The sequence below is a fragment of the Scleropages formosus genome, chromosome 1 (assembly GCF_900964775.1).
Source record: "Scleropages formosus chromosome 1, fSclFor1.1, whole genome shotgun sequence".
NCBI classification, from domain to species: domain Eukaryota; kingdom Metazoa; phylum Chordata; class Actinopteri; order Osteoglossiformes; family Osteoglossidae; genus Scleropages; species Scleropages formosus.
Genome location: NC_041806.1, coordinates 22,827,041 through 22,847,363, shown reverse-complemented (window position 1 = coordinate 22,847,363; position 20,323 = coordinate 22,827,041). Strand labels below are relative to the sequence as shown.

Below are 20,323 nucleotides of genomic sequence, written 5' to 3'. Positions count from 1 at the left end.
GTGTTCTCTCTGATTTATTTGCTACACCGTAAAAAAGCTGTGTGAATGTCCTCAAAGTGTGGTGATTCCATAATTTTTGCCAGGGGTTGTATATAAGGTTTCTTTATATGAATGTTACAAACTTTTGTGTTGGGGCTTTTTGAAAATTTTTGTGTTGCAGAGCAAACCCTACTCGTATGCACACACCCAGCCATTAGTTTGCGGTTAAAGATGCCCAAATAATGCTTAACTCCCTTCTGCAGTGTTTACAGCTGCTGTCTGGTGTTCCTGATGTAACTAGATGAGGAATGGCATGTTTGAGCTGAGTATGTCAACAGTCAGCACTGAATGGGAATAGAATGTGTTTGTCATTTTGGATTCATGTTAAATTTTATGCACCTTAATGTTGAAATCTTTAATAATTTTTTAGCTATATTCAAAACTTCTAAAGAACATAGTCTGTAACTAAATTGAGGTTGGACTGCTTTTTTGAGACTCAGATTGTGTAGCCCACCTGGCTACAACACTGGTTATGTTTATTGGAGGAATCAGTGAAGCCCACATTCAATAAGATGTTTGGGTGATGTTTTTATTTTAAAATTTCTTATCCTTAGATTTAATGTAATTCAGAGGTTTTTTTTTTTTTTAAAATGTCCTGCAGTTTACAATAGCTTTGTCTCGGGTTTTTAAAAAGTCCAACCCCTGTGTTAAGTCAAGCCACATGTGTATTAATTTAATGCTAAAAGTGAATCGGTTCCAGTTTTGTTCTTAAGGTGAGAAGTCAGTATAATTTCTATGAAAAACAGAGGAAATTGTTTACATTTATTACTTAAAGGGGACAATATGAGACAGTAGTGAATTCTGCATGGAATACAGCACAAGTTTATTTAAAAAGATTCATTTCTGTACCACTCACTGCAAACTAAGAACCCTAAACTTTTTTTTTTTTTTAACATCCAGTTTTTATATGGCAATACATTACCTTGAAATAGTTCTCATTTTTCAAATGTATGAATGACTACTACTGGCATTACTGTTTTACTATACAACTGAGTTTAGAGGCATTTTAACACTTTACACATAAGGCCTCCTTTACTGCTTACTAGTAAGAGTCATCTGTAGCCAGGAGGGACTGTAAATGTATAAAAATGTCATGTTTACAATTTTCTATATGCAGTTAAGCAGTTCCACTGCATGGTGGAAATACTTAATACTGTAATACTAAGGTATATGTACAGTAATAGTATGATTCTTAAAGGGGGAAAAACTGGAGCAATAAAAATACCCCATATATTAATTATAGAAAATTTTAAGCTCTTGTAACTCAAAGGCAAATGTATGTAAAGTGCACTCACCCCCACATTATACTCATTGCTTTAACTAGCAGCAACACCACCTTAATTTTCAAAATTCAGCCCAACAGTAAAAAAAAAAAAAAAAAAAAAAAGCTCTTGTAGGACTACAGGTATAAATCCAACAGAACATACTTTTGTATACAAGTCCTGAAAAACAAACATTTTAAAAATGTTCAAAACAGCTGCTCGTGTGGGTTGGAGCCTGTTGTAGCAATACCTGTCAAACTATTGTCATGTACCTTAAACATAGTAAAAGGTTCATGTGCAAATCTTTTGTCAACAAGAGCTTGTCACAAAGCCTTTATTATAGGAACCCATGTTGCAGTTCAAATAGCCTTTGGCTTTTTTTTTTTTCTTCCTAGGAAGGATGTACTGTTACAGCTGTGTACTCAAAGGAACCGACAGCAACTCAGATCATTTTACAAACCTTAGTACATTAAATAAATCCAGTGTAGATGAAACCTGTAAGACTATTTCAGAGTATTTTAAGTGCAGTTAATGTGTTTAGAAAATTCTCCAGGTCCTCCAGTAAAACATGCTTTAATTATTCCCATATGAGCTGTGGTTTTCTTCCCTATCATGAGAAATGCAGACCAGACTTTTGCAAAAGGGCCTGAAGGTCAGTCTGCCAGTTCACATCCCCATTGAAAAGGGGGAAGGGAAAAAAAAAAACACCCAGGCACATTCCTGTTAATGGAGTGCAGTAGTTAAAGACAGGCTAAGCAACAGGAGAGGTCCCTTTCTGCTTTGAGTTGACCTGAATGGCTGACCATTTCAGAAGACTAAGGTTAGAGAACAAAATATGTACTCATTTCTATGCATTAGTATGCAGTGTCCACTGGAGGCCACATACCAGAAGCATGACAATGTTTTTCCTTCCTGCTGCTCAAGATGAAGATTTTGGTGATGGAATTAACCTCTTGCCCAGCTGCTGATCACAGGAACCACCTGTCTGTGTGGAGGGAGAGACAACGCCTACTTCTTGATGGGAGAAATCCCAGCCAGGGAAGGGGTTCAGTTTTTGAAGGCTCCACAGCGACTGGCTCTGCATATGAATTCCTTGAGCAAGTTGCCGTCCATCTGCCAGAAGGCAGCTGTCTGCGTGACCTCAGTCAGGTGGTTCACACAGAACCGGAAACAGAACTCCTCCAGATCCTGGGAACGAAGAAGAAGAGTCAGCACGGAAATGTCATGGAAAGTGGGTGCATCTTAACCTCCAAAATCCACACTAGGAAACCACATCAGTATGTGGGAGGTGTCACTTTAAACAAAAAGCCTGGTCTTACAGAGGCCTGGTAAACACCCATATAGCATTCTCTTAACACAAAGCAAGGGCCCAAATTATAGTAATTCCCCAGCAGTTTAGTTTTAAGCAGCTAGTTCAACTTAAGTTGAACTGTGTCCTTGTTTAAAGGGACAATTTTCCACCCTTCGATCATGGCATGACTTCGGGGCCAGGCCCACCTCAGCGTCGTAGCGCACAGCGGCCGACAGCAAGGAGAAGGCGTTCTCCACCGTGATGCCTCTCTTGATGATGTGCTGACAGAGTCGCTTCAGCCGGTTCTCACAATACGATGTGGCCAGATCCAGCAAGCCTGAAAGACACCTGAAGTCATCACTCATGAAGCAGGTAGCGCAGTAGTTTGTTTATACAGCTGTATATTAATTCGAACACAAACAGCCACAATAGTTATGTAAAGGTGCTGTTAAGCTGCTAATCGCATTAATAAGCACCTGCGAAAAAGCTTTCATCAAAAGCTGTAACTAAGCAGACACAAAGGAAGAGTTTAATAAAAATAGGACTGCAAGCGATACAAGAGGAATTAGTGAAATTACAGCTTAGTTTACAGCATCGCACGTCTGCGCTGTCAGTGGGAGTGGGGGAGGGGCTGGGTGCTGCCCAGGGTGAGTGAGGGTTTTCTAACCAATGGCATCCTCTGGAGGCAGGTCCACAGTGTCTGTGTAGAGGAACTCGAGGAAGGAGCGGTACACCGGATAGGAGAACTGATCGATCTCAATCACCTCCTTCATGTCCTCAGTCCAGTGAGACTGGAACATAGAGCGGAAGTGTTCGCACCTGCAAGAATGAGAGGTGGGGGAGGTTGAAGCGGGCAGACACAAACAGAGAGAGACACTCTTCTGGGCTCCAGCACACTGATTGACATGACTATACCAGCTACTAAAACACCAAACAGGACCAGACAGCAACAGAAGTACATGTGCTTATCGTCACATATAAGCTGATGCGTGCAGGAAGAAACCAGATACAGGTAAAGGTGTCCATCATTCAGGGACAGAAAACACAGAGGAAATTAAAATGAGTGCAATTTCAATTATCCTCTTTGACTCAAAGATGACACAAAGACAAATGAAAACCAGAAAAGTGACATCTGAAAAAATTTAAACGTGCAATTTTGGAAACGTTCATTCGAGCATGGTGTCCGCCGACACACTAGGATGACTGAAGCTGTTCACCTGATCTTCAGCACAGCCTTGTGGACGTGGATGAATCTCCCATCCACGCTGAACTTGAGGTCTGACGTCTCCGGACTGTCAAACTCTTTCTTCAAGGACTGGGCCACGGTCAGGAAATCATCGTGCTCTGGAACCAGAGAGGATATCAAGCAGTGAACATCTGGCTCAACCTGAGCAAAAGCAAAAGGACAGCAGTCAGTCAAGGAAAAACATGAAAAACAACTGAAATTACGAGACAGAAAACACTGCATTTTGACAGCTAGTCCATGACCGCCTGAGCATTACACGCCTCACCCATGGACAGCAGACGCCACATGACCGCAGGAGTGGCAAAACAGGCAAAGACATCGTCAGTGCAGCTGAAATGCGTGAGGTGAGGCAGCACGACGGCTTGTCCGCGACACTGTCCCCACATGTACACCTGTCCGCTCTGCGTCTTTGCCGCTGATGTGTGCGTGGAGTGACAGGCGGCGATCTCCACAATCCTGCCAGAGGGGAACACGGAGCAGCTCGGTATCAGTGCCACTGACCGCGAGTGACACCCAGTAGTTACTGGACACAGTGATGCCCGAGTGAGGTCCAGTGTGAGGTTCTGCCAATGGCAAAAACCATACAAATAAAATGTGATAGATGTGAGTTACAGGGTCTGACCACAAGGGGGCAGCACCTGCAGCTGCAACCAGCAGCTCCCATACAAAGACCACCCCCCAATCCCCCCCGGCTCACTGACCAGCTCTCATCAAACACTGAAGCACAAAACACAGATTAGTCTGGATGAGTCTGGCCCCCCCCACACACACATACACACACACGCAGCTCAGATGCACGTGTGTGTGCTACAGTGAGTCTATGTCCATACAATGTCAGAAGAATCAGCTCTTCCCGTGTTCCTGAATGGTTTTGCAGCTGTTCATTATTAATATTACTGGCACACTGACAACCCCACTAGTATTTAGTAGCTCAGATACTTGCTACAGTCAGCATTAATTCAGAGTTTCAGCCTGGAGCAAATGCTCTGCCATTCAGCACCTTTAGGAAAACTTGCTTACTGAGACAAGTTAACTCATTCCTGCCCTGCGCGTCCCATCGCTGTTCTCGACACCGGTGTCGAGGAGTGCAGCCATGGCGACAGGTTGGTCAGGAACTGCTGCAGTAACCGTAGCGCTGGGCCAGTGTCACGCAGCGGCAACTCACCTCTCCTTCTCAGCCATGATGTGCACAGGGCTCAGCTGGTTGCTCTTGTTACCCGTGCCCAGCTGGCCGTACGTGTTTGCGCCCCAGGCGTACAGCAGGCCCTCGTCTGTTAGTGCCAGTGAGTGAGCGTAGCCACAGACGATCTGCAGGGCACATTGCAGCGGTTACCCCGATCTCTAGGCGAAGGCCAGGCCATTGTGCATCCTCGGATGCACCGGGTTGCAGAGAGTGGGAAGCAGGGAAGGGTGTGCGCACTCTGGGTGGCTCCACACTTACCTGCAGCACACAGACACCCTGGAGAGCTGCCAGTCGGCACGGGGTCAGCTGGTTCCCGTTGTTTCCCAGCCCAAGTTGCCCATTGCCATTGTAGCCCCAGCCATAGACCTGAAGTACACAGAAATAGCACGTCTGTGTTCGCACCAGCTTCACTTTCTTACACTCACATTTGACACTTATGGAGGATCTAGGGCTGAAATTAGAGAATGAGAAATAAAGACAACTACAGGCGTACCTCGTTCTGTCCAGCCGTAACGCCTTTTTGCCAAAGCCCATCTGACACCGTTTCAAAGTCACCCTCTTATAACACATTTTATTACATTTCCTTACTCTGAACAGTCACTGAATGCAGACAGAAAACACGAAACCCTCTTTCAGGGCAACTCACACACACAGCAGTATTCCTGTTGTATTTATATCGCCTTCCTCTATCCACCTAGAACACTTTTAGCCCGATGCGGAACTTGACCTTCGCTCGTCGACAGAGGGCGTTCAGCTCCACTCACCTCCCCGTTGTCTGCCACGGCCATGGACGAGGTCTGTCCGCAAGCGATGCTGACCACTGCCTTGTTCTGCAGGCAGATGGACACCTTGCGGGGAGTGGGCTGGTTGGCGGTGGAACCGGAGCCCACCTGACCGCAGTTGTTGTAACCCCAAGCAAACACCTGCACAGTATTTCAAAATGCAGAGCATGCTTAATGTTTGCATCACAGGAATTCCCATCAGTTGTGAAGACAGGTGCAAATTTCCAATAAAGTCATTTCAAGCCATATACACCCCCCCCCAAAAAAAATACATACGATAAAATTAATTTTGGGTTCAACGGTCAGTAACTATATCTAGGGTTCCTCCTTAGAAAGGCAGTCAGTGACATGGCCTCGGTTGAAAAGAAGCTACAACAGACAGGCTTTCACACCCGTATTAGTCCTGGTCAGTGTTTTATGACCACTGTGCACAGATGCCATGCGAGATAATGATCACCAAGAGCCCCACAAAGAGGTCTACATTTTCAGTGCCAAGAGCGTCAAGATTAGAACGGCAGATCGCATGGCCTCTGTGAGGGACCAGCAGCCTAATCCACCAGCATGGAAATTTATTTCAAGATTTGGGATTATTTTAGTGCGCCTGACCGAGTAGCAGGTTTACAAAGCCAGTGAGCAGAATGAACGTAATGAGCAAAGAGAGGAGAGCACAAACACAAACTTAGCTGCAGTGCAAAAGAGAATAAAAGAAAGGACAGAGAGGCAGAGGATTTAAGTTCCACAATCACACTGTGAACCGGGCCAGAGAGCGCTGCCCACAGGAGCATCGTCTACTCTGTGCTGTCAGTGCGATGCAGCACCAAGCATAACGTGCCACTTGTGTGAACTTCAGCGCAAAGCCATCCCTGCTCAGGTTAACCGATCCCCTAACTGCACTGGGCTGCAGGTCGAGCGACAGTGCAGCACCGACATCCTGTCGCAGAGCTAAAAATAACCAGATTAATTAGCGTGCTGAGGAATTAGTGAATGAGCAGAATCCAAACCTCGCCGCTCAAGGAGTCATGTGAGCAGTTTCCACGACTATTCATACCATATCAAAACTAATCATAATATTTATTTCACCCTTCATTCTTCATGATAAATCGGTCATGTGGTAGCGGTTCCATTTCTAGCCTCTTCCCAGAGCCATACTTTTGCACAGCCCAACTGGGTTACAGAAAACTCACTCATGATGATTTCTAGCTAGACAAACTTTACATTCATCCCAAGAGACACCCGCACCCCTCACCTCCCCCTCGTTGGTCAGAGCCATGGAATGATGAGAACCGCAGGCCACGTCCATCACCTTCTTGTTGAGAAGGTTGGCAGACACCAGGATGGGGGAGACACCCTGGTTGGTGGTGCCGTTGCCAAGCTGGCTGTATCCATTGTGTCCCCAAGCGTAAAGCTCACCATCTGCACATTGCACAACATGTCCTGAATATCAAAACCCCTGACGCCCCAAAACAGAGGATTACTATGCATCTGTGACTGTACTACACATGCAGGAGACAGCTGCACCTTCCGTGGATTTTTTAAAAACATGCACAGAAGCCCAGACCCCAGTAGAGTCCAAATTAAACGACTACGCAGCTCTGCAGCCAACCCAAAACTTTAAGAGGAAGGCGGATGTCAGAGCCACTAAGAGGACACTGACGCAGGGCCCCAGAGAGGGCGGTGGCACTTACCTTGGGTGGCTAGCAACACATGCGGCCCGCTGCCGTAGCTCAGGCTAACCACCCTCTTCCCAGCTAAGCAGTCCAACTTCTTGGGCACGATGGTGCTCTGGTTGTCCCCTGTCCCCAGACAGTTGCTGCAGTTCAGCCCAAATACAAAGACCTAGGGCAGGAGGTGGGGGAGAAAGATTTGCACCACAAGTCAGTCGATTTCCGCTAAGAGGTAAGAGTATTGCAGTGCGCGACAGCCAGGTTGCAACAAAAAGGAGCACTTGCAAACAGTGCACCTGTTAAGACCTCCAGTGAGAGACGTATGGATGGATTCTTCCCCGTGACACCAGTCGTAACTGCACAGGAGAGTCCAGGCTTTCAAAGGCATTACAAGAACATAAATTCTGCAGCTTACCTCATCGGTGTGCGTGCAGTAAATAGCTTCGTTGGCTGAGGTGCCAAAGACACAGGCCTGGCGGATGGAGGCAACCTCCTGGGGCCCCAGCAGGGTAAATAGGGGCCATTTGCTTACGTCTGCCATAGCGCGGGTCTCTTCTGTACGGCGAGCAGGAGCCGAGCTAGAAGCGGGAGCGGAGGTGGGGCCTCCCACCGGGGGAGACTTCGAAGAACTTGATCAACGAGCGGGCCGGAGAGCAGGGTCCACAGAGGGGATTGGAGCAGGTAGCCCCCTGTTGCTGTTGACCCTGGTGACCACAGCAGAGTAAGGGACACAAGAAGGAAGACATATCAACTGATAGCTTCCTATTTTAACCCGAAGCACCTGACACAGACACAAAGAGAGAGGGAAAAAAAAAAAAAAGAGATTTATTTACATTTATTAATTTAGCAGACACTTTTCTTCAAAGCAACTTCCACTGAAGACTCTGTAGCCCACACCACATCACCCACGGTGGTTTACAATGGTAGATGCCCTACTTACAGTGAGTCACTCATGTATACACCAAAGCAACACACTGTCGCACACTCTATGGCAAATTCAGTCAGTAATTCACTTGAAACACATCTTTGGACTGTGGCAGGAAACCAGAGCACCCAAAGGAAATGCACGCAAACTCCAACCAGGCCGATCGTGGATCGAAGCCACGCGCTCTCGCACCTCCCAGGCGCCGTGGGACCGCGGCGCTACTCGCCACGCCACCATGTGCTTTAAGTTTACATAAGGTGTTTCCAAGACAAAACCAGGTGCGAATGTTTGACAAACAGAACTACGTACAGCGTGAACCAAGCAGAACATCAAAGAGGACGAGGAACAAGCGTAACGCGCCATTTACGCTTAACGGCACTTAAACCTCGCATTCCTACGAAATGAAATCTAAGAGAGAGGAACACCCCTGCGTTTTATACAGTATACACACTGTACGTTTCACACACGCAGCTAAAGCATCCGCAGCCGCGAACTCGCCTGACCTCCCCCGGACCCACCCCAAAAGCAGCACGCTTCCAGCGAAACCTGTGTTCGAAGCACCAAAGTCCATTTCAGGTTGCCCCCCTTCCCCCGACTCCCTATTATTTCCACACACCTATGCGACAAGCGAGGGGTTTTAGCACTTAATTCTGCAGCCCTGGAATCGGAAGGTTGCCGGTTCGAATCCCACCGCTGCTGGAGTACCAGTTAGATGATGAACTTTATGATGATTTACCCTTTTATACAGCAGGCTGTTCTTACTAGTAGGTACCTCAAGGGTGCCCTTTTTATACAGCAGGCAGGGTATTCTTACATGCCATGAATAGCATAGTAAGAATACCCTGCTGTATAAGAGGGTAAAGCAAAGTAAGGTTGATCACCCAGCAACACCTTCGATGACATTGTCCCCAAATACCCAATAAGTACCAGGCAGTAGTACCATGCAATGATCTGAACTTCACCAGACAGTGACCAGGTTTTTTACCGCCTGGGGCTCCAGGACCAGTGCCCTGCCCATTCATTGTGCGCACAGATCGCTGACACATCGCTGCTAGAAAGTTCTCCAGTGACAGTCAGACCGCCATCTGGACACAGTGAGTGGTCAGTCGAAAGAGAATAAACACGACGGCAAACGACACACATACACGCCGAGCAGAGGACGCACACAAACCGTCCGGCTCACGGAAGCGCGTAGCATCAATCGCACATCCCAATTATTATTTTTAAAAAAAAAAAAAAAAAAAAACACACTGTCAGTGATAGACGTTTTGTACAACAAGTCGTTGTCAACGAACGTTCAGCTCGGCAACCGGCGTCAGGTGATTTCGGAAGGTAGAAACACTACAGTACCGGAACGGAAGCACGACTAGCTAGTAGTAGCTGCTAGGAGACTCTAATTTCAAGGTAATGCAGTTTCTCGATGCTTTTTATCCCGGGCATCGCCTCCGTCGCTCCGCCTACCTATAAAAGAGCCGAACCTGAGACCGAAGTCTCAGCCGGGAGGAACGTTCTGTCACCCGGTGTGCGACGTTTGCTCCGCGTCCCGACATCTGCCCGGAAGTTGTTTAGAAAAAAAACAAAAAGCACGTGACCGGAAGTAAGACAGAAAGAGTCGAACGCAGAGACGCGTCTCCTGTGATTGACGTGTCCTGGTGAAGAAATAGGCGCGATGTGTCCCGTGACAAAGTTACGCAGCAAGTCTACTCCTCAAAGCCATTCTAAGCCTCCGCTTGATGTTTTAATCGTAGTTTAACATCGGTATAAATTTTTTATTTCAAGACTAATGTGGTTAAAAGTGCACTTCTTTTCAACAGCCCCAGCGTATTATGCAACCGTATATAGTGACTGTTTTAAAAATTGCACCCAGTCAGTGGTCCTACATACAGCTGCAAGAACATGAGTAGGTGCAGTTTGGAGTTATGTAGATTTCTCCATTAATTACTCAGAAAATGTGGTCTAAACTTCTAGTAAAACCCAGTAAGTGTCACCTCAAGGAATACACACACATTTTCGGAACCGCTTGTCCCATACGGGGACGCGGGGAACTGGAGCTTAACCTGGCAACACAGGGCGTAAGGCCAGAGGGGGAAGGGGACACACCCAGGACGGGACGCCAGTCCATCGCAAGGCACCCCAAGCGGGACTCGAACCCCAGACCCACCGGAGAGCAGGACCCGGTCCAACCCACCTCGCCACCGCACCCCCCTCAAGGAATAAATGTAAGATAAATGTCAACAACCCAGGCTGCTGAGCGGGGAGGGAGACAACAGCAGGGTTTTTGGGACCAGAAAAAAAGACGATCAGACCGTCTCTCACTCTCCAAGCCATTCCCTCTGGTGACCGGGGCTAGAGAAGTACAGTATTTGGAGCATGTTGTAAATTTGAAAGCACAATAAAGAACTGTGTCCTGAGTTAGACCAGGGTATATATGCTAATCTGTGGCTCTGGTATTCCTTTCTTAGCCACACATCACATGAAATTCATTAATACCCAATACAAGTGAAGTAATAAGAAATAAAAGCACAATTATTAAAAAAATTAAAAAAAACAATGTACATTGTATGCCATTTACCTCGAAGAGCAGAGAAAAATTGCGCATCAACTTGGAGCCGGAGGTATTACATGAAGGTTGAGGATGATGGAGATGCGACACTTTACTGATGGCTCAAAACTGGTAGATGTAGGAGACAGAGGATCATCTACAGCTTCTTCACCCTCTCTTAAGAAAAACATAACACAGCACTTGCTATTCATGATTGCTGTCTGCCAGGGCATTGGATGATGCTTGGACACAATTCAAATAGGAAAAAAAAAGTTAAAATACTTCTGAAAAACAGTTCATGATGTGAAGTTTGTTGCTCAAAAATTTGTAAGTCACCTGCTGTGGCTGCACATCACTTTGGATAAAGGCTAATAAAGACTGGATAACAAAATTGTAAAAGGTGCAACAGAATAGAAGCTTAAATTGTAAATTACTTTCCACTAAGGAGAAATAAGTCAATAATAACACAGAGCACACTGAGGTGTTTTATCAGTTTTGTAATTGCTTAGTATAATTGACTGTATCTAGCTCTGTTTACACTGTACATTTAAGATTACTTAAAACTGTATATTGCAGCAGGGGGTGCAGTGGCACAGTGGGTTTGGCCGGGTCCCGCTACGTGGCGGGTCTGGGGTTCGAGTCCCACTGGGGGTGCTTTGCAATGGACTGGCGTCCTGTCCTGGGTGTTTCCCCTCCCCTTCTGACCTTGCACCCTATGTTGCCGGGTTAGGCTCCGGTTCACCGTGACCCCGCTCGGGACAAGCGGTTTCAGACAGTGTGCGCACATGTGTATATTGCAGCTGTTAATATTGGAAGTGATTATCAACATCTGAAAGCTTTATTTGATTCAAAGTAACTTCTGCACTTTAGTTTTTTCACCTGATACTTTTTTTTTTTTTTTTTAACTTTTATTTAAGCAAACTTTTGGACAAATTCCTTTAATTGTTTCTAAGTAACAGTACTTTGACTAATATGTTTGTCTACTACACCCAGCTATTCTCTATGATGGAAATAGTAAAACCAGGGATACCAGTAGAACATGTTCAAAATGTAAACAGAAACTTGTCTTTGACAACCAGCTATGGCCAGGCTTAATTTAAAAGAAAAAATAAATATTTAGAAAAGGCAGACTTGCAGTCTGGAACAAGGACGCTGATCAGGTTATACGATCCTTCCCTTAAAGTTCCCCACTTCCGTTCCTGACAGCTGTCAGCCAGCATCGCTGTCCGAGACAAGGTCTACAGAGCCTCTTCTATACTAATTTCTGAAAAAAGATGCAGCCATGTCATACACATGGTTTTGTTAGGGTAGGTGTCGCCCAAGAGCGTTGGTCTGAGGCTACAAGGGAGGGGAAAATGGAAACGGAAACAGGAAGGTTCTCAGTAGGTGGCCACTGATACACCTAAAAGGGACTGTATCCCCATTTTATTCATTTGTCTGAAATAACAGGACTAATTTTGTTGGGAAATCTGCAGTCCTTGGCCTTTGTCCTGTCTGCGTGGCCCCTTGCACCACACAATCTGCAACAAAATAAGGGTTTAGATTATCGGGAACAATAAAAGGAGGAGAATAATCTGGATATATAATGTATCAGTCGAATAAATAAGAGTCCCGGGCTATTTCAGCAGAAAGCCAGTCGAGACAAATATTCCCGATACTACTTTCTTAATGGAGCATTCAGATGCAAAAATGTTGAAGGACCAGTTCCGCCAGTCACATGACCATGTTCATAAACAAACAGTTAAAAATGTACTTCACTTGCCACCGGCTCGCAGCACAGAAGCTTCTACATTTCCTCCACCTTGGAGCACAGGACAGGCTCTGCTTTGCATGTTTTGAATACAGATTCGGTAAAAGCCCAGGGTGAATATTTCATTGGTTGGTCCTTCAGCGAAAGTAAGAAGAATTTTCTGGGCACTTCCTATGGGAATGCAAAACAGATGCTGATAAACTTTCAGCGTGAAGATTACAGGAAGCAAAGACAAAGTCAATCATCGCTCAGGGCTGACGCGGACTGCTTCGAGAGGGGAACTTGGGCATGTTCAAGTGACCACACGATGGGATTGATCCTGTCCAGACGCAACCTGAAGAAGCCACCCCAGGTGGTTATGATTGGTCTGGATTCGGCCGGGAAATCCACCTTACTCTACAAAATGAAGCTTGGTAAAACCATAGAGACTCAGCCCACCGTGGGCTTCAACGTGGCCATGCTGCAAGTGAAGAAAAAAACTGACTTTACAATCTGGGATGTGGGCGGCCAGGGCAGGATGAGGCCCAACTGGAAGTATTACCTGGAGGGCACCAAAGCACTGGTGTTTGTGGTTGATAGCAGTGACCGCGGGCGCATGCGCGAGGCCAAGAAAGCACTGAGGACCATCTTGGGGGACGACAACGCGAAGGGCATCCCTTTGATGGTGCTGGCCAACAAGCAGGACCTCCCTAATGTCATGACCATCTATGAGGTGGCCAGGGAACTGGACCTGGCCAGGTACTCAGACCGACACTGGGAGATCCAGGCGTGCAGTGCCCGGAGCAACCTCGGGCTCCAGCAGGTCCTCAGCTCCATAGCCAAGCTCATCAAGAGCTGAAGCAATTCAGCATAAGCACCTTCCTCTCAGGTACAACTAGCAACCATGTTACACGACTTCTGATAAATGATTGAGTTTATAGTTTGGTAACCTGCGTAATTGGGCATCCCACCCTCAGAGATGTTTTGTTTCTAACTCCATTAATTATCTACTAAGCTTCACATTAAATAATTACAATCACCTGGACATCCGGTACTGTTACTTCCTGGTACATACTCGATTCTGAGTACTGCGTACTGGCGAGAGCTGTGTGAACAGTGGGGTATTACATTTATGAACACACACTTAAATGAAGGTTTTTGCATCATTGTATTATTTACAATTATGTTGCACCAGCAGTCTAAACTGAAAGCTTGTTAAAATCCGTGGTTCGACCGTTTATCGCAACACTGCTCACGAAGCAGCACCGCAAAGCAATACTGCCCCAGTAGCAGTAGTAGTACGTGATGTAGCAGAAAAGTGGATTTAATCCCTTCGGAGAGGGCAAAAATAATCTCTTACATCTTTAAAAAGCGTTTTTGTGCTTTAAGCCAATGCAGATTGGGACGCAGAGTGTGACACATAGTTTCTATTGTATATAGTGCAACAGAAAGAACATGAGGGGGCTTTCTGCTAAAACTTGCCCTACGCCGTCACGGCATCTCCCCCACTTTAATCCTTTTCCTTTCCGAATCCCGCTTGTGAGCGAACGCGCTCTACTTCGCTTTGTCGAGAACCGCGGCCGTCCGCGAGGGATGCGCTCTCTGCAGGGCGAGCCAGGACTGCCACAGTAGGAGAGCTGGGACCACCACCCATAGGCCATTGAAGAACACCAAGTACACCCAGAGGTAGAGCCGGTTGCTGGTGTTGAGGTTGGGGCTGCCCGTCAGCCATTCCGGACAGAAGGTCATCCAGCCACCGTAGAGCTCGCACACACACAGTGTGATCTGCACAAAGTGCCTGTAAGGAAGGGGATGAGTTACACACGGGAAGGGACGAAGGTCATCCCTCGCCGTACACGTCCGCAGCGAGAAGGCACAGCGACTGCGGCACGAGCTCCTCCTCCCTGATTTTTAAAAAGTCCATTTTGATTACAAATATCAGCTTTTAACCATGATGTATCACTGTGAAATATTTTCGAAAAATCAAAAGCTCGTTAACTTATTACATTCATACAAATTACTTTGTTGCACTGCCGTGGTGAGAAGCGGCGGCTCTGCTGCTGAGCGCTGTGTCAGCATGCAATTCTGCGAAACAGCCGTTGTGGATGTTAATCTAACTTCTGCCAAACCGCCCGTGACCATGATTTTCTCGTCTCCGCTGGCAGATACGGAAGAAAAACAACGCATCTGATTTTCTCCAACACCCCAGTGAGCTCATGGATCAGCAGCACCAGCTCTCCCACTCATTCCGGTGACTCCGTCCACGTGGAGCAGTCCAGGTCCGGCTACCTGTAGCGTCTGTCCTTGACGATGGCGTAGACGAGCACCAGGGCCAGAGAGCTATCGAGCAGCACCGTGAGAAGCTCTAGAGACACCACCGTCGGGTCAGAGTGGAGCCATCGCTGGTCCGCCTTGCCGTACTCCTTCCCTGTGTCCGTATGAAAAAACAACCACCTGGGTCATTTTTACTTTATCGATTCAGGATACGAATCTTGACGAAGGGTACTGCTGCAGCAGGTGGGATTTGAACCCAGCTCTCAAAGGCGGCGGGCGGCTCTAACCACTACGCCACCCGGTGGCCAATTCTCCCAGGTGCGCTGCAAACGCAGGGACTCGCTTTAGCCAAACGGGGTCAAGCGGCTGCGATCTTCCCCTCCGTCCATCGGCCTGGACAGGGATGCTCCAGAGAGACGCCCCCCCTCCCCCGCATTCAAGGTGTGCATCGTTGCAGGTAAACACAGCGAACACTTACACAGCTCAGCTACGAGGCTCTCCGAGGTCGCCACGGTGCCGACGAGGGACATGTAGACGAAGGGACCCTCCTGGAAAACAGGGCAGAAACACGCGCTGCCCACACACGTGACGTGCCACTACTCGGGCTGTCTCACTTCGCGGCCTCGGCGGGAGGCGCGCGCGCGCCCCTTCGGCGCGGGACTCACCAGCGTCACGTGGACGATGGCGTCGTAGAAGAGCCACACGAGGACCCATCTGTCGGCCGCGGAGCTCTCGTGGCCCCAGCGGCGGGCGAGGGCGAAACCCAGCGCGAACTGGGCGGCGCAGGCGAGCAGGGAGTACAGCGTCACCGGGGGGAACACGTCCACGTGCGTGTCCGTGTGCGTGTCCGCGCTCCCGGCCGCTGACGGGTTCGCCGCCATGATGACCAAGGAGTTAATAAACTGTGGCCCCACAAGCGACCTGCTGTTCTTGGCGAGCGCTCGTTTCCCAGGCACCGCCCCCGGGGAGCGCGCCGTGCGCCCATTGGCTCGCTGCGACATCGCTCCACGCGCGGGGCCGCCCTGCCCTCCCAGACGGGGCTGTCGTCCTCCGCACCGGAAACGGCGCGTGCTGCCGCGCGATGCAGGCTGCTGAAGCGACGATGTTACAGTAGGAATACACACACACACACACACACATTTTCAGAACCGCTTGTCCCTTACGGGGTCACGGGGAACCGGAGCCTACCCGGCAACACAGGGCGTAAGGCCGGAGGGGGAAGGGGACACACCCAGGACGGGACGCCAGTCCGTCGCAAGGCACCCCAAGCGGGACTCGAACCCCAGACCCACCAGAGAGCAGGACTGCGGTCCAACCCACTGCGCCACCGCACCCCCTCAGTAGGAATACACTGCTGTACAAATGAGTAAATCAGGGTAAAGCGGCATTATGTAGCATCTGGATTTGGAGTAAAAGAGCAAAAATCTTTTGTCCAGTACAGGAAAAAAAATAGGACACGTGTCCTCTCCAAGTCCCATCATTCACACTCCCTCGCTCACTTTAACCACTTGTCCTGGTCTAGGTCACAGTGGTCCAGTGCCTATCCCAGAAGCACTAGGTGCAGGGATGGGGGGGTACACCCTGGACAACACTCAGGTCTATAACACCGTAGCCACACACACACACACACACACACATTCATAAACTACGGGCAATTTACAGCGGCCAGTTTGCGTAAACTGCATGTCCTTGGACTGTGGGAGGAAACCAGAGCGCCCAAAGGAAACCCACACAGACACAGGGAGAACATGCAAACTCCATACATGGAGCCCGATTTGAACTTATGTCTGAACCACCCAGTGCAGCAGTTACCACTGTGTGGCTTCATAATAATCCAACAGAAAGTATTTCTAATTCAGTAACTGATCACACAGTTCCAGTGTGTCCACCTGTCAATAGCAAGGATACTGCATACTCCAAAATTTAAATCGTAAGATGAAATGATTAAGTAATTCATAGAGCGGTCTCCCCCATCGTTCTCGTACTGCTGTCCGAACTCCATAACCTAACCCTAAGCACAGCTGTCTGTAAATGGACTCGACTTCCTGACTAACCGTCCCCAGAGCGTTGTTAGGAAAGGACACATCCTCCACTCTCACCCTGAACACTGATGTTCCGCAGGGATGTGTGTCGAGTCCTCTGCCGTATGCACTCTTCACCCATGACTGTCTACCTGCCCACGCAACAAACGCCACAGATGATACCACAGTCTCGGGTTTGATTACAACGATGAGACCGCATACAGGGACGAGGTACGAAACCTGACAGCCTGGTGCTCCTCTAACAACGTCATTCTTAACACCAGGAAGACAAAGGAGAGTGCGGTGGACTTCTGGAAGAAAAGGAGAACTGACCTCAGTCCTGTGCTCGTAAATGGCGAGGCTGTGGAGAGTCCCCACTTTCAAATTCCTGGGCATGAACATCACAGAAGACCTCTCTTGGGCCACACACACCGCTACTGTTATTGGAAAGGCACGACGACGCCTTACTTCTTGAGAAAACTGAGGAGAGCGAGACCGCCCCGGGATCTTCTCGTGAATTTCTATCGATGTACAGTGGAGAGCGTACTGACGTACTGCATTACAGCATGGTACGCAAGTTACACAAGAGAACGACAGAAGGCTCTGCAACAGGTCATCGGGACATGTTTAAACTGTTTGATTTTTATTTTATACTTAAGTGTTGTGTTTTATATTGTCATCTAAAGAACTCAGGGAATACCACTATAATTTTGTTGTATTGCACAGCGGTACAATGACAGTCTTCAATTCGATTCATACTGTAATGAGAAGTTCACACTTGATTTGTGGGCTCTGCAGACTCCTGGCTGGACTTGGACTAAAATCATTTAACACCTGTTCAAATCCACATAGGTGAAAAGAAGACAATCACAAATAAAGCCTGATAAAAACAAAGCTGAGGTCAGCGAGGGGGGGTCGGGTCACATCACCCAAAAAAAAAAAAAAAAAATCAGGACCCTGGACAGCAGCATGTGACCCTCCTTCCTAAGCAGTGATTGTTATTTTATACTTGTAATCACTGACAGACCATTGATGCTTGAAAACACTACTGAACAAATGAAAAGCAAGACATCAAAAGGTCAGCAGGACGTTGGGGTGTCCAACCAGCAACAGACATTGGGATATGGGATACAGGTTATTGTATGCATATTGACTGAAGACCAGCGCAAGTTATTATACCATTATAGATGACAAAGAGAGGCCACAGGTAAAGGGGAGACACGGAGGAGGTGTAAGACACACTTTTGGAAATATGTCCAAAGGAAACGCCACATACAGGAAACGGCGAAAATATAACCCCTGTAGTATACGTATGAGGGTGGTGCGGAGCGAAGCAGTGCTAACTTACGGTGCCTCGGCTATCTAGGCATTGGTTCGAATCCAGCGTCCTGTCCAGGCGTACCTCCTCCTCTGGACTGCTGTGGTCCCAGTAAACAGTTCACAAACATGAGGGAGAACTTATATGGTAAAATAGGGAATGTTTCAGACACACCTATAGCCAGTATAGAGGTTTGACTTGTCTTATTCTCTATATTTTTTATCTTATTCTCCAAACTGTACACAGCAGGAGCTCTTGCACTTCCCATAAAATCTCTTCTTCCCCCTTCTGGGATATTAACACACATGAACACACCGAGAGCAACACAGAGCCAAAGGCCAATATGTTTATTTTGGTTAGAAGTAATAATACAGAGGCCATGTCCTGAGGGAGTGATGGAAATGAGAGCTGTTGTCATAGAGACACGCTGGAACCCCCGCTTGATGAGATACGGTTATGGGTGGAGTTATGAGAACGGTTATGGGAAGATGAGGAAGTGAAGGAGCAGGGTGTTAGTTGGAATTCAGCAGTCAGTCACCAGAAAGGCAACACACCAGTCCTGCATGGAGCGCACTTTGTACACCCTGCTCCTCAAGGTCCACAGCACATTCCAACAATAGGTAAAACCTCGAACCCAAAACCTGCTTCACAAACACCTCCACTGCTAAGCATTTGCTGTTTTTTTTTTTTTTTTTTTTTTTGCTTAGGAATGAGAAACAAAAGGCACAATGAATCTCAACTCATTCTTTAATATACACAAGAGTTGAAGAAAACAAAGAGCCACCTTAAAGAGAAACAATCTAAAATTTATAAAAAGATATAAACAATCAGAGGCCAAAACACTGTCTTATTTAAAACAAGTTTTTTTTTTTTTTTTGAGCAAGTAAAAATCTTGCAATTAACATAAGCTTGTATCACTTTCTGATACAAGACAAAAACTGTAGTCTTTAAAGTGGCTCTGTCTATTTGTCTAAATAGTGCATGACTGTACACCTGCTAGGTTTGTTCATCATAAAGAATTGGCTCTGGCTGCATCCTCCGATAGCCTAGGTCTTCTCAGTAGTAAACAGCCAAAACAAACAACATTAGTTCAAAAGCAAACGCTGCTTTCAGATCCCTTCGCAAGCAGGTGTGCCGAGAAACAAAGTGAACTTCCAGTCACGACAGCAAGAAAAGACCCACTTTCCAATAATGGTACCATCCGTCGTCACATTATGTACGTCAAAAAAAAAACTCAGTTCGGTTCACCTGTGAATACGTTAGAGCCTTGAGCAGCACTGTACAAGCCTTACATAGGAGACAGGTGGGACGATGCCTTTAGTTTGTACAATTAAGTCTGTAGCATGTCATTTTGTCAGGAAAACAAAAATGGAATTAGAAGTATTGCAGAGTTCATGGTTCACAGATTTGTTATGTCTGACTGGAGCAACTGCCACTCTCCACCGACGGTAAGCGCAGGTTACAATTTGGAAATTTTGCATAAGAGTGAAAAACCACAAAATGTGGAATCTCCACAGATCAAACAATTCAACTTTTTTTTTTCTTGTCCATATTAATCTAAAATATGAAAATTTAAAAAAAAAAATTAAACAACCTAAAGCAAGACCAGTGTTTGCACATGTTTTTTCATCATGTAGGGGGAGGGGAAAAATAAAATAATAAAAAAAAAAGGATCAGAAGTGTCAGATCACTTCAGGTTTACGTTCAAGAATAAAAATGGGAGAGCGTGTGGGATAAACGCCAGCAGCCTACCCCATCCAGGGGGACATAGGCTGTGGCGTCACCAGCATGGGTCTTGTGCCTTACAACGGTCCTGCTTTTCTCCTCAGGTCCTCGACTCCTGTAAAGTTCATGTCTTGACCTACAGTGGTTGCCTTCTCATCCCCACACTTTATGCCTATAAGGAGATCAGTGCTGCAGAAGTTTTGTTTTCCTTCTGCTCCAAATTTCAGTAACACAAATACTTTCCCATGACCCTTCAAACTTTTTGTTCACATTTTAATTTTTGCAATTTTTAATATGCATTTTTCAAATAGGTTCAAAAAAA

At 47.0% G+C, this 20,323-nt stretch overlaps 3 protein-coding genes across 4 annotated transcripts; 1 reads left to right on the top strand and 2 right to left on the bottom strand.

The window, feature by feature from the left end:
- Positions 1–8,103, bottom strand: LOC108933199 (RCC1 and BTB domain-containing protein 1). Of its 2 annotated transcripts, XM_018750089.2 has the most exons (11): positions 7,883–8,103; positions 7,489–7,639; positions 7,050–7,216; positions 5,786–5,944; positions 5,280–5,387; positions 5,004–5,146; positions 4,104–4,294; positions 3,810–3,936; positions 3,260–3,411; positions 2,799–2,929; positions 1–2,489 (listed from the first exon to the last, which is right to left on the bottom strand). In XM_018750089.2, the coding sequence occupies exons 1-11, from the start codon at positions 8,006–8,008 to the stop codon at positions 2,349–2,351; spliced, it is 1,596 nt and encodes a 531-aa protein (XP_018605605.1). In that variant the 5' UTR covers positions 8,009–8,103; the 3' UTR covers positions 1–2,348. The 2 variants fall into 2 exon arrangements, with proteins under 2 accessions (XP_018605605.1, XP_029108842.1); XM_029253009.1 differs by lacking the exons at positions 1–2,489; positions 2,799–2,929; positions 3,260–3,411 and having other exon boundaries at positions 3,905–3,979.
- Positions 8,104–8,113: 10 nt separating this feature from the next.
- ebpl (EBP like) lies at positions 8,114–15,985 on the bottom strand. Its single transcript, XM_029253013.1, has 6 exons — positions 15,603–15,985; positions 15,416–15,485; positions 14,953–15,091; positions 13,704–14,461; positions 10,965–11,111; positions 8,114–8,171 (listed from the first exon to the last, which is right to left on the bottom strand). Exons 1-4 carry the CDS (start codon positions 15,936–15,938, stop codon positions 14,218–14,220), a joined length of 789 nt encoding a protein of 262 aa, XP_029108846.1. The 5' UTR covers positions 15,939–15,985; the 3' UTR covers positions 8,114–8,171; positions 10,965–11,111; positions 13,704–14,217.
- On the top strand, positions 12,024–14,943 carry arl11 (ADP-ribosylation factor-like 11). The gene is made up of 2 exons (XM_018750091.2): positions 12,024–13,552; positions 14,829–14,943. Exon 1 carries the CDS (start codon positions 12,875–12,877, stop codon positions 13,520–13,522), a length of 648 nt encoding a protein of 215 aa, XP_018605607.1. The 5' UTR covers positions 12,024–12,874; the 3' UTR covers positions 13,523–13,552; positions 14,829–14,943.
- Positions 15,986–20,323: the final 4,338 nt, after the last annotated feature.